General features: G+C 35.5%; 1 protein-coding gene across 1 annotated transcript in view; it reads left to right on the top strand.

The window, feature by feature from the left end:
* ACAD9 (acyl-CoA dehydrogenase family member 9) overlaps positions 1 to 18240 on the top strand; it is a 58861-nt gene that overhangs the window by 14470 nt on the left and 26151 nt on the right. The window contains exon 2 of the mRNA XM_054575079.1: positions 4011 to 4104. Within this exon, the coding sequence (XP_054431054.1) occupies positions 4011 to 4104 (94 nt within the window). The remainder of the gene's footprint in view (positions 1 to 4010; positions 4105 to 18240) is intronic.

The following is an 18240-nucleotide window of genomic DNA, read 5'->3' as shown; positions in this document are numbered from 1 at the left end:
ATGTTTCTTGTATCTTGTATCTTCAATAAATGTCTCTATTTTTCATATTATGTGGCTGGATACCTTCCAGACAGACCTTGTACAATAGTTTGTTTTCTTCTGATTACATCTTATATCCATTTCCTTTTGGAAATTCAGCTTTACCCCCTTTCCTTTTATTTTTTTTTTTGTCAAAATTATTATTTTTTTAATGCTGTGTCTTCATTTCCAAATTGCAGTAGCTATTGTCTTATTTTTAAAGTATTTTTTAACTTCTTTAACCTTTGTGTTATATTGAAGGGTATACCACCTTATTCTGGACAAGTGTTGCAGTTTTCTTCTATTAGTCATCTTACTCATAGTTTTTTTTTTATCTTTTTCTCTTTTCATTTCAGGTAGAAGAACCATTTAGTATGTCCTGTAATGCAAGTCTTGTGGTAAATTCCCTCTGCCTCTTTATGTTAGAAAGGTCTTTGTTTCTCCTTCATTATCTAGAGGATGATTTTGCTGGATATGTTGTTTTTGTCTGGTAATTTCTTTTGATAATTTGAATATTTGATTCTACTCTCTCCTAGCTGGTAGGGTTTATACTGTAGAATTTGATGATACTCTAATGGGATTTCCATTATAGATTACCAGCTTCGTTTCCCTGGCTGCAAGAGAATCCTTTATTTTTCTTTTTTTCTTTTTTTGCATCAAGAGTTCTTTCTCTGTCATTAATTTTTTACATTTTTAATACCATGTGCCTTGCAGAAGGCCTTTTTGGATTGAGATAATTAAATGTTCTATTTGCTTCTTGGATTTGAATATCCAGTTCTTCCCATAGGTTTGGGAAGTTCTCACCAATTATTTGTTTGAATAGGCTTTCTGTTCCCTTCTTTTTTTTTCCTTCTCCTTTTGGTATACTCATTATTCTTACATTGTTCTTTCTGATGGAGTCAGATAGTCTCAGTTCATTTATTCTTTTTTTTTGTTTTGTTTTGTTTTTAAGACCCTGATCTTTCTCCCTTCTGAGTCATTTCTGGATTTCTATCTTTGATATCTTATTCTTTTCTCCATCTGGTCCTCTCTGTTTCCTAAGCTCACTAGTTTATACTTCATTTCTTTTATTGAGTTCTTTAGCTCCAGAATTTCTTTTTGGTTCTTTTCTGTAATTTCAGTCTTTTTGGTAAAGTAGTCCCTTTTTCATTGGTTTTATTTCACAGTTCATTAAACTTCCTTTCTGAGTTGTTATGTATCTTGTTTTTTCAGAACTGCAGTCTTGAATTCTGTCATTTAAGTAACATTTCTATGCTTTTAAGTTTATTTTCTTGAGATTTTTCATTTTCTTTCTAAGCTACCTTGTTACCTTGGTTATTCATGGTATTTGATGGATTATTTCTCTGCCCAGACACCTATGGGAATGCAATCTGCTTTAAAAAAAAAAATCTTTATGACACTTGTCTGTTTAGCAGGTTGATATTAAGAAATCTTTCTTTTCTTTTCCAGTAGGTGGCACTGAAGTATAAGTTTTTATTCTCTCTTGTATGTCTGGTGCTTCAGGGATTCTGTGAGGCATTGTTGCCTAGGCCCTGTAAAATGTCCTATACTCATTCCCTGGAGACATGGGCATCCTCCTCCATAATCAGGTTGTCTCAGTCTCAAGGCACCATTCCCATGAGGGATTGTAGTGGGCGAAGGGGTTCCAGTCCCTTGAGATCTAGCACTGCCTTCTGCAACTAGATGCTAATTGCAGTGTTGTCTTTTCTAAGGTGTCCCAGATGCCTCCATTGGGCTCTGCTGCCTAGGAGAGGCTAGTTAGTGCCTTTGTGACTTTGTTCTCCTCCCAGTAATGGTGACTGCCAGAACTGGAGTTCTCTAAGACTCAGTCTGTAGATCTTTTCATCTACAGTCCTACCTAGGATGATCAAATTCAGTATTTTTGCTTTAAATATCATCGTTATCCTGATGTCACAAATTTATTTCTCCAGCTCAGATTTCTCCCCTGAACTATAGACTTCTTTCTACCAAAAGCGTCACTTAAATGTCTGATAGACATTTCAAATTTAGCATATGCAAAACTGAGTTCCTGGTTCCCCCTACCCAATCCTGCTCCTCCCACTGGTTTTCTTTATCATAGATGGTGGTGACTCTATTTGTCAACTGGTTAGGCCACATATCTGAAGTCACCTTTGATGTCTTATTCTCCTAATCCACAACTGATCTGACAGCAAATCTTGTTTTCTCTACCTTAAGGTTATATTTAGAATCTGACTGCTTTTATGCACCTTTACCACTACTGCTCTTATTCAGGCCAGTGTCATGTCCCACAGCATTATTGGGGTTTGAGCAGGAGCATGGCATCTGAGATGTTTAGAATCTGAGACCTTCAAGATCATCTAGACCAGCAGTTGTCACACTCCTCCTTGGTTGGACCCTCACTATTCATGAAGTGCCCCTGGGGCTACTGCTGGGATCACTCAACTTCGAGTGGGGGATATTTAGGTGGTGGCCTTTCTCCTCATCTGGAGTCACAACCAGAGCAGCTTGACTTTTACCTGTTCTACATGTTTGGTTTCTGCACCAGATTTAGTTGAAAAATTTATTTTACTGCTTTAAAAAAATGCAATCTTTTGTGGATGATTAGATACATGAAGGCTGGAGGAGGAAGACTGCTTCGTAGACCTTGTCTCAAGACACTTGGTGAGAGGTGCATGAGGAGAGGCAGGGCTTCTGGGGGCTGGAGCTTGTGATCTGGAACATTACTTCTCAGCAGCTGTGGGTCCAAATCCAAATACTTATGTCATGCTGGCAGGAGTATCTGGAGTCCAAAAATCCAGAGGAACTAAGGACACAGTGAGCTGATTTTAGGTAATATATAGCGATAACCCACTGGAGAATCCTAGGCCAGTCAGAAATATTGGCCACCCGTTGGTTTGACATAGAGGCTTAAAGCTAATTTGTTTTCCAGTTAGGAGGTTGAGGCAAGAGTCAGTATCTGATACAAATAATTATAGTTACTTTATTTTCCAGGACATGTCTGGTTTGAGCCTTACGGCTACTTTCTGAGATATCTGTAACAGAAGAAAAACTACCTGGAACAAAGGCTGTAAGATTTATCCAAGTCACACATCTAAGTGACAGAGTGAAGGCTGAATTAAGGTTGATCTCCTGCAACAGCTGTGCCTCGTCCAGTGACCCTGTTACCTTATGCAGTCAGCCTAAGTAACAGATGTCATCAAGGAGAAAGAAAGAGTCTGGAGTATGCAACTGGATGGGAACCTGACAAGATGTCAGACCTTGTAACCACAGTATGCTCCAGTCAGCAGCAGCATTTTTTTTTTCCTGTTTATTGAAAAAATAAACAATAAGAGAGAGAGAGAGGGAGAGAGAGAAAGAAACATCAGTCTGCTGGTTCACTTATTTACACATTCATTGGTTGGTTGCTTTTATGTGCCCTGACTGGGGATCGAATCCTCAACCTTGGTGTAATGGAACAGTGCTCTAACCAACTGAGCTACTGGGCCAGAGCAGCCGCGGCATCTTTGAATTCACAAAATAACGTAAAATTTTACATTTTGGTAAAGAGAATTCATACCAATTGTCTTCCATGATTCTCAGAGTGACCTTGAGTAAATGTTACCAGCATATTATGGGTGAGAAAGTGGAAGTATGGAGAGGTAGAGATTTGGTGAAGGCTGCACAGTTGGTAAGCTGCAGATCAAGGAACAGAGCCCACGGTTTTGAAATGTTAGTCCAGGGCTCTTTATTTTATGGGAAAATCACCATAATTTGTTTTTGCTAGGGAAAGCAATCAAATTCAATAATAAATCTGCTTGAGTAGGGGAGGAGGATGTATCTAGGTGGTGGAGACCAGCACAGCATGTATCTTCAGCATTTTCTGTGGTTTGCTTTCTCATTCCTTCTATTAGTAATGTTCTGCCTGCCAAATACAGATTCTAGCAAATCTGTTTCTTTTTTGAGTAATATTACCACGATGGAAAATTGCATAAAATTAGTTTTTACTAAATGTTTATCATTTTCTTTTTTAGAAGGAAGTTTTCCCATTTCCAGAAGTCAGCCAAGATGAACTTAATGAAATCAATCAGTTTGTGGGTCCCATCGAAAAATTCTTCACTGAAGAAGGTACATATGCTTTTCTTTATTATTACCCATTTCCATTTTAAGGGCAGTGCTTTGGTATTTATATTAAAAGCTATATACAGAGGGGAAGCTCTCTTGAATGTTATTAATCATGGGGAAATAGTGTCTATTGACAGTATTTTGCTTTAAGGATTGTCTCAATGTCTGTTTAATTATATTTGATTATAAGACATCTAGTTTAGTGTTTCTCAGTGTATCTATAGTGAAGGACCACTTTTAAGCATTTCCAGAGTTTTGCAGACTGACACTTTTGTACAGTCAATACAAATTAACAACTGGAAAAATGGCATGAAAAAAAGCCAAGGACTTAAAAATATAAGCCCATTTATGTTGTTGAGTAGCAATGTAAAATTGCTCTAAGTGTTTCTAAAAGTTTACTCTTGGTTTCTGTACTTAGCTTATTATGAACCAGGAATAGTTTATGGACCAGTAGTAGGCTGCAGACCACAGGTTGAGGGGACCAATGTAGATGGTAGGATCCCTCCTTAGAATGGTCAGCCAACCCTCTGAGAAGCTTGCTGGGGACCAGTGATAGTAGATTGACAGCAGTGCTTCTCCAACACTGAGGACCCCAAGGAGTTCTTGTTTATGTGGATTTTATCTAATAATATGTGTCCTATGAGAAATTAAAACAAATTTAAAATATACTGTTTGTTTATTTCTTTATTTAAAAAATAAACCCATTACATATTAACATTAATAATATTTTTAATGAAAAGTAATATTTCCACACAAAAAATAGTGAAGGGTGGTTTTTTAAATAGTATTCTGAATCTTTTAAGTATTTGATTTATTGTAATATGCACCAACAGATAGGAGAATTCACTTGGAACCAGATGGAATCCAGCTAAATTTTCATATTTGTGTACACATTTAATCTGATATAAATCATGTATTCTTTGGAAAACTGTACTGTATGCTTATGACAGAATCTGAATTAAAATAGTTTGACACTGTGGACTCCTTGGAAGTGTCTCGGGTCCCCCAGGCACACTTTGAGAACTCTGGCTCTATATCATTAACTGTTGTTGTATTGCTATTTTAAAAAGTTGTTTATGATCTCACCTATAAGCGGAACCTAACCAACAATGCAAAGAAGCAAGGCAAATATGACCAGCAACACTGAAAGGAAAAGAAATCAACAGAGACAAGAGGGAAGGGGGGGGGGCAGGGAAAGGGAAGGGAAGGGGAAAGTCAAGGAACATATAGCAAGGACTCATGGACAAAACCAAAGGGGAAGAGCTGAGGGAGGGAAGGTGGGAGGGGGCAAGGGAAAGAGGGGGGGGAAGGCAGAGACAAATGTATTTAAAAAGTAAATAAATTAATTTAAAAAAAAAAATTAAAAAAAAAAGTTGTTTAGTTGTATATATATCTTTTGTTATTTAGAAATACTTGTTTCTATTTTTGTTCTAGGTATCTTCTTTCTTTTAATTTTTTTTCAGTTCCTTAGTCACTTGTTCTTTTATTTAAGCTTTAACTATCTGATTTGACAGGGTTTTTTAAAGCCTCATTGAGATATTTAAAGTGCAGAGTTAGATAAATTTTGACATATGGGTACTCCCAAGGAATTATCAACACGATCGAGGTAATAAACATACCTATTATCCCTAAAAGTTTTCTCATGTCCTTTTCATCCCCGCCCCCACCCCTCGCCCCCGCCCCCGCCAGGTCACCACTAATCTGCTGTCTGTCACTGTACATTAGTTTGCATTTTCTGGAATATTATTTAAATAGAATCATATATTATATATGTTTTTACCCAGCTTCTTTCAGCATAATTTGGGATTTCACTGTGTTGCATATATCAGTAGTTTATTCCTTTTTGATGCTGAGTAGTATTTCTTTGTATGAGGACACTAAAATTTGTTTATCCATTCACCTTTTAATGAACATTTGGGATGTATCCAGATTCATCTAGCGTTTAAAAAAATGTCATGAACATTTTTCTGAGTCTGGTGTAGACAATACCTAGGAGTGGAATGTCTGAGTCATATGACTGGTATGTCTGTATCTCTTTAAGAAAATGCCAAACTATTTTCCCAACTGGTTTCTACTTTACAGTCCCTCTAGCAGTATATTAAAGTCCTGGTTGCTCCACATTTTAATCAACACTTGGTATGGTCAGTCATTTTAGTTTTAGCCATTCTGGTGGATGTGTTATGGTCTCATTATGTTTATAAATTACATTCTCTAATGACTAATGATGTTGGGAATTTTTTCATAGGTTTATTTGCCATCTGAATTTCTTTCTTCTTTTTTTTTTTTGGTGAATAAGATATTTTATGCATTAAAAAATATTGGGTGTGTTATATTATTGAGTTGTAAGAAGTCTTTTTATATTTTAGGTACAAGTATTTTGTTCAATATTGGTTTAGCAAAATTGTTTTCATAGTCCCTGGTTTGACTTTTTTATTTTAAGTATCTTTTAAGGAGCAAAAGTTTTAAATGTTGAGTAAGTGTAATTTTTTTTTCTTTTGTAATTCATGATTTTGTATTATATAAAGAAATCTGAAATCAAGGTCATGGTGAGTTTTTTCGGTCTGTATTTTCTTTTAGGAAGTTTATGTTTTTAACTTCTAGATTTATGATGCATTTCCAGTTAATTTTGTATATGATGTTAAGTAAAGTTTGAGGATGATTTTTTTTTCTACATATGACTACCCAATTAATTGTTCCAGCAACATTTATTAAAAAGATTGTCCTTTTCCTTTTTAATTGACTTGGTACCTTTGTCAAAAATAAACTTGACCAGAAGATTTTGGGAAGGTAGTAGAGTAGGGAGCACCTGAAATCTGTCTCACCACCTAGACAACAGCAGCACTGGCAAAATCTGTTTTGAAGCTCTGGATTCTATTGAAGGTTTGCAACTTCAGGGGAAGACTTGAACAGTAAATTGCAGTTAATTTGGAAAATTTAGCTGTGAGCACAGTAGCAGCTACTCAGTCCCTACCCTAGCCCCGAAGCAGGCAGCTTTAAACGTATTCCTGGAGCAGCTTGAACACAGCTTGTGGGGACCCAAGTGGGAAAAAAGGGCTCTGTCCTTCAAATACTGGGCATCTGTGCTCTCACTGCTGCTCTCATCATAAGAGGTGCAGACAAAGAGTCAGAAGCCATTGTCTTTGCACTTCTCCCCATTGTTGTAAGTCCATCCCCCACTGGCTGAAGTAACTATCAGGTGATTTAAAAGACTGTCCCTACCCCTTCATTTTTTCCACTCTTCAGGGAACTAGATTGAAGACTAGAACTTTCAAAAGCAACCACATATATATGGGAAATTAGAAAATCACCACACATTCCTAGGGAAAGGCACAGACTCAGAAAAGACCTGAGATGATCTTAAATTTATATCTCAGGCTGGTCCTTGGCACAGACATAGCTCACAACAATTAACAACAACAAAACACAACCAAAATTACAAACAAAACAAAAACCAGCATGTGGGACGGCACCAAACTTAAATGTTTCTACACAGCAAAGGAAACAATTAAAAAAATGAAATGGCAACTTATGGAGTGGGAGAACATATTTGCAAACCATACGTCAATAAGGGATTGATAGCCAAAGTGTATAAATAACTCAATACAACTCAATAACAAAATAATTGGTTAAAAATAGAGGAAAGAAATAGACATTTTTCCAAAGAAGTCATTCAAATGGCCAACAGGAACATGCAGAGATACTCAACATCATGAATCACCAGGGAAATGCAAATAAAAACCCTGGGATATTATCTTACATCTGTCAGAATAGCTATTATCATCAAGAAGACAAAAGATAACAGGCATTGGAGAGGATATACAGAAAAGGGAACCCTTGTACACTATTGATGGGAATGTCAGTTGGTACAGACACTTTGGAAAAGAGTATGGAGGTTCCTCAAAAAATTAAAAATGGGATTGTCTGGTGTGGCTTAGTTGGTTGGAGTGCCATCCCCTAACCAAAGAGTTGCAAGTTTGATTTCCAGTCAACTCATGTGCCTGGGTTGGAAGTTTGCTCCTCAATCTGGGCATGGTCTGAGACTGTATGATCCCCAGTCCAGGTGCATGCTGGAGGCAACTAATTGATGCATCTCTCTCTTCCTTCCTCTCTTTCTAAAAGCAATGAAAAAATGTCCTCTGGTGAAGATAAAAAAAATTAAAAATGGAACTACCATAAGATCTAGTAATTGCACTTTTGCATATATACCCAAAAGAAGTAAAAACAGGATATCAAAGAGGTATATGCACTCCACGTTTATTGCATAATAGCCAAGACATGGAACAAATCTAAGTGCCTGTCAACAGATGAATGGAATAGAATACATGTGTGTATGTGTGTACATACAGTAGAAAATTATTCAGCCATGAGAAAGCAGGAATTCTTGCCATTTATGACAACATAGAGGGACTTTGAGGACATTATGCTGAGATAAGTCAGAGAAAGATAAATACTGTCTACATATTGCTCCTATGTAGAATCTAAAAAAGCAGAACTTGTAAAAACAGTTGAATGGTGGTTACCAGGAACTATGGGGTGAGGAAATAGGAGAGGTATTGTTTAAAGGGTACAAACTTGGAACTGGTAGATAGAGATCTAATACACAGTTTAGTGATTATAGGTAATGGTGCTATATTACAAATATCAAACATGCTAATAGACTAGATCTTAATTATTCTCATTACAAAAAAGAAATAGTTATGTGACATGATAGAGGTGTTATCCAAGGCAACAAAGACAGTAATATTGTGACAAAGAAATGTATTAAATCAACATGTTGTATACCTTAAACTTACAGAGTCACATACAAAATGTCACATACATTTCAATTTAAAAAACAAAAAAGCAAAAGCAAAACCAGCAAATCCTGGGGAAGAAGGAAAATCTCATTTGTAGAGGTACCGCATTATTAGATTTAAATGTCCAGTTTTCAAAAAAAAAAAATCACAAAGCAAATAAGCAAGAAAGTGTGGTCCATTCAAAGAAGACTCCCTGTAGAAGACATGATGGAAGGATTTACTAGACAAAGATTTTAAAACAGCTATCTTAAAGATGCTCAAATAATTAAGAAAAGATGTGGAGAAAGTAAAAAAAAAAAAATGTATGAACAAAAATAAATAATTTTTTAAAAATCTGGAGCTGAAAAGTACAATAACTGAAATGAAACATTCACTAGAAGAATTGAAAGGTAGATTTGTAAAGGTAGAAGAAAGCATCAGCATACTTAAAGATAGAACAATGGAAATTATGAAGTCTGAGAAACAGAAAAAAGGTTGCATGAACTAAAGGGGCCTGTGGGACATAATGATGCAGACCAGCATATGCATTGTGAAATCCCAGCAGGGGAAGAAAGGGCAGTCAGAATATTGGAAGAAATAATGGTTGAAAATGTCCCAATTTTGTGAAAGGCATAAGTATAAACATCCAAGAAGCTCAATAAACTCCTAACAGCATGCACTAATAGAGACTCACACCAGGACACATTATTATTAAACCGTCCAAAGATAGAATTTTGAAAGCAGCCATAGAGAAGCCACTCATCACATATAAAGGATCCTCAATAAGATAAGCAGATTTCTCAAAACAAAACAAAACAAAACAAAAACAAAACAAAACAAAACAAAAAACGAGGCCAGAAGGCAGTGGGCCAGTATATTCAAAGGGCTAGAAGAATAAAGAAAACTCAGGTAAGACTCCTCTATTCAGCAAAACTGTTCTTTAAAGGACACATTTAATACATTCCCTGATGAGAGCTTAGGAGGTTTGTTACCACTAGATCAGGTTGAACTGAAAGAACATTAGGTAGTAACTTGAAGGTGTTTAAAGAAATAAAGATCTCAATAAAGGTAAATACATGGGCAATGATAAAAGCTGGTATATTGTAATAACAGTTCTTTAACTCTACTTTTTATTTTCTAGTTGATTTAAAAGACTAATACATCTAAAATATTATTACTCTAAAAACTAGTATTGTAACTTTGGTTTGTCACTTCACTTGTTTCTATGTAATTTAGGAGAATAATTCAGGTAAAATAATTATGTTTTTGAACACAATGGATAAAGATATAATTTTGTGACAGTAAGAGGAAGGGATAAGGATGGAGCCATTAAAGGAACCAAATTTTAGTATCTTATTGAAGTTAAGCTGATACAAATTCAAATTAGAATGTTATAACTTTCATGTTCAATGTCTTTCCCATACTGATCATAAAGAAAATAGCTAAAGAATATAGGCAAAAGGAATGAGAAAGGAATTTAAATGTTTTATTGCAAAAGATCAGCTAAACACAAAAGACGACAGTAATGAGAGAAGTGAAGGACAAAAAAAGATAGAAGGCATATAGAAAACAAATTAGCAAAATGACAAAAGTAATTACTTTAAAAGTGAATGGATTAAACTCTCTAATCAAAAGACATACTGTAGATTGCCAGAAAGGATAAAAGAAAACCAAACAAACAAACCATGGTCCAACTATATGCTGTCATTAGGAAATTTACTTTAGATTGATTTAGATTGAAAGACACAGATTGTCAGACAAATGGATAAACATAATGTAGTATATGCATACAGTGGAATATTATTCAGTCTTTAAAAGGAAGAAAGTTCTGACACGTGTAAACATGGAGAAAACTTGAGGATATTATGCTCAGTGAATTAAGCCAGTCACAAAGGGACAAATACTGTGATTTCACTTACACGAGTTACATAGAGTAGTCAGATTCACAGAAACAGAAAGTAAATTGGTGGTTGCCAGAGATTTTGGGGAGAAAGGAGAAAATGGGAATTTATTGTTTTATGGCTATAGAGTTTCATTTTGGGAAGATGAAAAGAGTGCTTTGGTAAAGGTTGCACAATAATATGACTATAGTTAATACAAGTGAACTGTATACTTAAAAATGGTTAAGATAGTAAATTTTCTGTGTGTATTTACCACAATATAAAAATTGGAAAATCATTTGAACATTTATGTGTGGGTCTTTTTTTTTAGTCCTATTTTGTTCATCGGCTTGATATATCTGTATGTCTTTATGCAAATGTTCATTGTCTCTTACTGAGCTTTGAAATAAGGCTTGAATTTGTGATGTTAGTCCTCCAACTTCGTTGCTTTCTAAAGTGTTTTTTGTCTCCTCTAAGTATTTTGCATTTCCTTATAAATTTTAGAATCCGCTTTTCAATTTTGACAAATAGCCATGCTGATGTTGTGATTGGGATTACAAGACATCTGTAAATCAGTTTGAGGAAGAATTAAGATTATATTGAATCTTCTGATTTATGATAATGGTATAGCTATTTATTTCTTAATTTGTTTCAGGAGCATTTTTCATGTAGTTTTCAGTGTGTAAGTCTTGGACAGTTTTTGTCAAAAGTTTTTTTTTTGGTGTTTTGTCATCTTTAAACATTTTTTGATAGTTTACAAAACATGTCCGCAAGTATTTAAAATATTTTGATGTTGCTGTAAATTGTTTTTTTTAATTCCAGTTTCTGATTGTTGCTAGTATATAGACATACAACTGATTTTTAAAAAATTATTTTTAAGTGATATGAAATTCCACTTTTTTCTGCATATACTTCTATTACCGGAATTTTTTCTTTAGAATCTATGATTTGTTCATTAGTAAAAGAAATTCACATTTGTTTCTTTCACTACATTTTTATCCATGGACTGGTAAAGACAGGTGAAATGGGGTTAGGAATATCTAAACCATGGTTGCTGAAATAATTATTAAGTAGATGATCTTCAGGGTTTTCCCTCCCATCCAGGACTAACGTTATTTCTGAAATTGGGCAATTTCCATGGTAGTGGCCTTTTTAAAAAAAATTGGTTAATTATATAGGTTTCAGGTGTATAATTTTATAACACATCATCTATATATTGTATTATGTGTTTACCACCCCAAGTTAAGTCTCCTAACATTACTGTTATCCCTCCTATACCCTCTTTTACCTTCCCCATCCCTCTTCCCCTCTGGTAATCACCATACTGTTGTCTGACTCTGAGGTGGGGTGTTTTGTTTTGTTTTTTTTCCTAAGAAACAAAGTAGAAAAAGACTCACAGATAAGGAGAACAGACTGACATCTGGGAGCGGTTGCAGGGCTGGGTTGTTGTGCTGCGTGGGGGGCCGTGGAGGAGTGCCACATGGTCGACGCTCCCGTGGCCTGGGCAGCAGCCGCAGTACCGGGGGTGGGGGTGGTGGGGGGTGCCACCGCAGGGAGGACAGCACTCCCTGAATCTGAGGGAAACCAGCAGGGCTCAGCTGAGAAGGGAGCAGGGCTCTGAATCCTGCAGAGCCCATCCCAGGGTTGTCATGGATGAGGGGAATAAACACACATCGTTGCAAACACTTCTCTGTTTGCCGGGAGAGCCGATGGGGGCACTTCCTTCTTAGTAGAAAAGGCCCCGTTGCCCTTTGTTCCAAGACTTTTATTGAAAATCTTATCAGTGGGGCTAGGTAACAGGAATGCATTTGTTATCTCATTACATTAGTATGTTTAGTTTCACAGAGAATATATGATACTTTTAAGAAGACAAGTGACAGGAATACATTGATTTACATGGGTCCAAGAGGAGACTAGTGTAAACAAAAGAGACGAAAGGTAAGGGCAAGCGCCTAATGATATAGGGTAAGGGGTGTAAATAATGTAAATGTCCTTCACAGCATGAGCTGGTCAGAGAGCTGAGGGAAAAACAAAACACACTTCAAAGATTTACTTTTAGGCCTGATTTCCCTGGGAACCACCAGACCCGATTTAGGGCTGATTCCTACACTGCTTCAAGTCTGAGCCAGGTGTGAGGAGGGCACCACCAACAGATGAGGAGACTGCTTTTCGGCTGTAATGAGGACTGCGGCCATGTCCGAGCCAAGCTGAGAGATATGGGGGCCTTTTTGCCCTTTCTCCGTGTCCCCCAATTTCTTGTCTGCTGCCTATACTGGTCGATGCCTGGCTTAGGTCGCCCCTCCCCCGAGGAGTCTTACCAGTCATTGACAAGGACCATTACAAGGCAAAGCAGAGAGGCAGGAGCTGCGCCCCTGCGGGGGGGAGATATGTCTCCTCAGGAGCCTGTTTCTGCAAGGCCTCCTGATTATTTCCAGCCTTGGGGCCCTCCAGCCTGTGGGCAGGGTTACAGTTCCTGAAACCAGGCAGGGCATTTCCCAACACTGGGTGAATGAAGTGAAGGGATTAAGTGAAAAAAGAAATTCACATTTATTAAAAGACTTTAGGAAGTATAAACAACATGAAAGAAAATGTCATACATTGTGTTTCAACTTTTGTTGAGAATCAGTATAGTTGGACTTCAGCAAATGTAGATATTTCATTGGGGATTTCTTAGCAACTTCAGGGTTATTTCTATTAAATTTAATGTATATACCCTGTATATGTAACATGATAACATTTATTTGCCTTATAAAACTTTACGTTGAGATAATTATAGATTCACATGCAGTTGTAAGAAATAATTTAGAGATTAATTATACCCTTCACTGAATCAGATTCCCTAACATGTAACATTCATGTATCTTACATAAACAGTATCACAACCAGGAAGTTCACATCAATACCATCTTTTTCAGAATTTACCAGTTTTTTGTGTACTGATTTGAATTTGTGTGTGTGTACTTATACAGTTTTGTCATGTGTACAATCATGATGCAGAAAACAGTTATTGATATCACAAGGATCCCTTCATGCTATCCTTTTATAGCCATAGCTTCCTTGTCCTTCTTTCCCCCAACCTCTGTCAACTACTGATCTGTTCTTCATTATTATAATTTTGTTATTTCAAGAATGTTATATTAATGGACCCATACAATATGTAAACTTTTGGTATTGGCTTTTTTTCCACTCAGCATAATTCTTCTACAAGGTGCCATGTCTATCAATGGGTTTTTCCTTTTCCTTGCTCACTAGTACTGTATGGATTACCTGTGGATTACCAGTTTGTTGACTGTTTTAACTTTGAAATATGTCTGGGTTGTCTTCATTTTGGGGACTCCCATGAATAAAACTGCTATGTATTTGTGTATAAGATTTTGTGTGAACATGTTTTCATTTCTCTGGAATAAATGCCCAGTTGTGCAATTGCTGGGTCCTAAGGTATTTGTGTGTTTAGTTTTAAAAGAGAGTACTAAATTATTTTCAAAATGGCTGTATCACTTTATATTCCCACCATCAATGTGTAATTTGTCTCATTTCTGTGCCTTTTTGTCAAGATTTAGTATTGTCATTGTACTTTGTTAAATTTAAAATTTTTTTTTAGCCATTCTGATAGCTGTGGAGTATACCTTATTGTGATTTTATTTTGTATTTTACTAATGGCTAATGATCTTAAACATTTTTTCATGTGTTTAGTTCTCTTAAGTGAATACAGTTGGTTTTTGTATATTGGTCTCGTATCCTGCAGCTTTATCAAATTCATTTATTAGATCTGTATGGACAGTTGTGCTGTTGGTGATAAGGACAGTTCCCCCCCCCCCCCCCCGCTTTCTAGCCTAGTTTTTCTTTTCTCTGCTTTACTGCAGTGCCTGAAATCGCCAATATGATGCTGAATGGGAGTGGTAAGAGGAGACTCTCTTGCCTTGTTCCTGATTTTAGGAAGACATCATTCAGTCTTTCACCTTCAAGTATGATGTTAGCTGTACATTTTTTTTTTTTTGGTAGATGTTCTTTATTAGATTAAGGAAGTTTCCTTTTATTTCTAGTTTGCTGAGAGTTTTCATCATAAATTGTATCTGATTTTTTCCCTTGCTTTTTCTGCATCTTTTGAGATAATTATGTTTGACTATACTGACCTACTCTTACATTCCTAGGATAATTCCCCCTGGTTTTGATGTGTTATCCTTTTCTATATTGTTGGATTCAATCTGTTGAAACTTTGAGAATTTTTATATCTATTTCCTGATGTTGGTCTGTAGTTCCGTTTTCTTTGATATATCAGGATAATGCTGGCCTCGTAGAGTGAACCGGAAAGTGCTTCTCTTTGTTTAAGACTTTGTGTAAAGCTGGTATTACATTTTCCATAAATGTTTGACAGAATTCAACAGTGAAGCCATTTGAGTCTGGGGTTTTCCTAGTTGGGGTAGTTTTAACTTTCAATTACTTTAATAGGTAGAGTACTATTCAGGTTATCTATATCCTCTGTGAACTTTGATAGTTTGTTTCTTTTAAAGAATTCATCCATTTATGCAAAGTTGTTGATTCTGTTGACTTACTAGTGTTTATAATCTTCCCTTTGTTACCTTTTTAAAGTCTGTAGTATCGGTAGTAATATACCCATTTTTTTAATATCTAAAAAGCATTCCATTTGTGGTCAGAAAACATGTTATAAATTTGAATCCTATTAAATTTTTGGAGAGTTTTTTTATGGTTCATAATATGGTCTACTTTTTTAAATATTCTCCCAGGTGTACCTGAAAACAGTAAATATTTTCCTGTTGTTTGGTTGGTTCTGTGAATGTCAATAAGGGCTAATTGCTTGATACTGTTATTCAAACTTAATGTATCCTTACAAATTTTTACCTACTTGTGTATCAATTATTGAAAGATGTTGAAACTTCCAACTATAATTGTATATTTATATGTTTTTTCTTTTCATTACTATCACTTTTTCTTCATATATGTTGTAGGTTTGTTATTCAGGATTGTTATATCTTTATGATGAGTTGACCCCTGTATCATTATGAAATGACCTTTTTTATCCCTGGTAATAGTCTTTGCTTAAAAATCTACTTTGATACTAATATGGCACCTCCAGCTGTCTTTCAATTAATGTTAGCACGATATATCTTTTATCATCCTCTTGACCGATTTGTGCTTTTAAACTCAAAAGTGGGCTGCTTTTCCACTTAATGAACATAGATGGAATTTTGGAATATAAAATTACCATAAAGCACCCACTGTAGTAAAACTTCTTGTAGGCAAGTTCCACTAATGAATGAATGGGTAGAAGTCTGAGGAAAAACAGTTTACTTATGTAATCCTGAAGTAGTTCTCCTGTGATATTTATTAATTACAAAGGGAAACTGTGGAGAACCTTGGCAAACACCACCTTAAACAAGTGATCAAGGTTAGCATCACCAGTTGTAAGACTTGGTGATATCTTGTACCCTTTGATATAATGCACTGAGAAGGGCACATTGCTCCTGCGATATTCTTTCCCAAAACATGTAACCTTGATCAAATCATTAGAAAACAGGCAAACCCAAATTAAGAGGCATGTTACAAAGTAACAGTGCTTTAAGTGTCAAGGTCAGGAAAGACAAGGAGAGACTGAAGAGCCATCACAGACTGGAGGGTAATAAAGAGACATTCTATTAAATACAGTGTGGGATCCTGGATTGAATCCTGAAACATAAAAATGACATTAATGGAGAAACTGATAAAAATCAAATTAATTCTGTAATTTACTTAATATTATATGAATGCCACTTTCATAGTTTTGATAATTTTACCATGGTTCTGTAAGGTTCTGATAAAAGCTGGGTCGGAAGTATACAGGAACTCTATACTATTTTTGCAACTTTAAAACTGATTATTATTTCATCGTAAAGTGGGTTTCTTGCAGGGCGGTGCAGCTGAATGTTGCCTTTTTAAGTGCAATTGGACAGTCTGTACCTTTTCATTGATCTTTGATATATGATTACTTTAATGTGATTAATGAAAATAGTTGGATTTAACTCTGTCATGTAGCTGTTTTTTTTATTTGTCCCATTTCTTCTGTTCCCATTTTCCTTTTTTCTGTCTTCTTTTGCATTAATAGAGTATTATTTTATTCCATTTTCTCTTTTTTGTTGGTTTATTATACCTCTTTTGTTTTTAAGTGGTTGCTTTAGAGTTTATAGTATATGTCTTACCAATATTATACCACTTCATGTCTCATGTAAGAACCTTACAACATTTCTGTTTTCCTGGCCCAACTGCTATTCTTTTATATATATTTTATTTCTACATTCATTATAAACTACAATATCTTGCTATTCTTTTCTTTTCCTATTGTGGTAAAATATACATAACATAAAATTTACCATTTTAATCCTTGTTAAGTGTACATAAGCATATTTACCATGTTGTGCAACAATGCCCACTATCCATTTCCAGAATTTTTTCATCATGCTGTAATTTTTCTTGTTTTTAGTGTAATTTTTAAAATGAGAAAAAATCATTTATGTTTCCTCATCTAGTTCATGTTTCTGTTGATCTTCATTCTCAAGTAGTGTCAGATTCCCTTTGGTACCATCACTCTTCTGTGGGAGGGAGCCCTTCGCATGTTCCTTGGAGTGCAGCTTTGCAAAGGATGAGTATTTTCAGCTTTTATATATATGAAAATGTCTGTTTCATTTAGAGAGTTCTATGTTGACATTATTTGTCTTTCAGCCCTTTATAGATGTTCCACTCTCTTCTTTTTGGTTATTGTTTCTTTAATTTTATTTTTTATCACTACATCCCCCACTCTCTCCTCTCACACGGTTCACTGATGCTCTTTTTTCACTTTGTCTTCTGTCTCATTTGATGTAGTTTTTATTGTTATATTTTTAAGTTCACTAATCTTTTCTACAGTATTTAGTTTACCATTAATCCCACCCAATGTTTTTCATCTCAAGTGTTCTTTCATCTCTGGGAGTTGATTTATGTCTTTTTATTTCTTCCATGTTTCATCTTAACATGCTCATACTTTATTATGTAGTTATAATAGCTCATTTAATATGCCTGTTTACTATCTGATCCATGTTATTTCTGGGTCCTGTTCAGTTAATTGGTTTTTCTTCTTAGTATAGATCATATTTTCCTGCCTCTTTACGTGCCTCGTAGTTTTCTCTTGGATGCCACACATTGTGGATTTTACATTATTGGTACTGGATATTTGTGTGTTTGTGTATGTTTGTGTATTTAACATGTCCTTAAGCTTTGTTCTAGGCCACATCTAGTTAATGTTTCTATTGATCTTCATTCTCTCAAGTAGTATCAGATTCCCTTTGGTACTGTCATTCTTAAGTGTCTAGGGAAGAATTTAATCCTTTCAAAGCTTGTTTTTAAGTATTGTTAGGTAAGATCAGAGCAGTCTGTAGTGCAACCTTTTTTCCCCCCCTTTATTGTCCCCTCCCGACCAAACCGTTTTATATATCCTTTTTTCCTATTCACCATCC

This window comes from Pteronotus mesoamericanus, unplaced genomic scaffold (assembly GCF_021234165.1).
Source record: "Pteronotus mesoamericanus isolate MK-2021 breed Mesoamerican mustached bat unplaced genomic scaffold, CSHL_Meso_final contig_27, whole genome shotgun sequence".
NCBI classification, from domain to species: Eukaryota; Metazoa; Chordata; class Mammalia; order Chiroptera; family Mormoopidae; genus Pteronotus; species Pteronotus mesoamericanus.
This window is presented reverse-complemented; position numbering and strand designations above follow the sequence as displayed.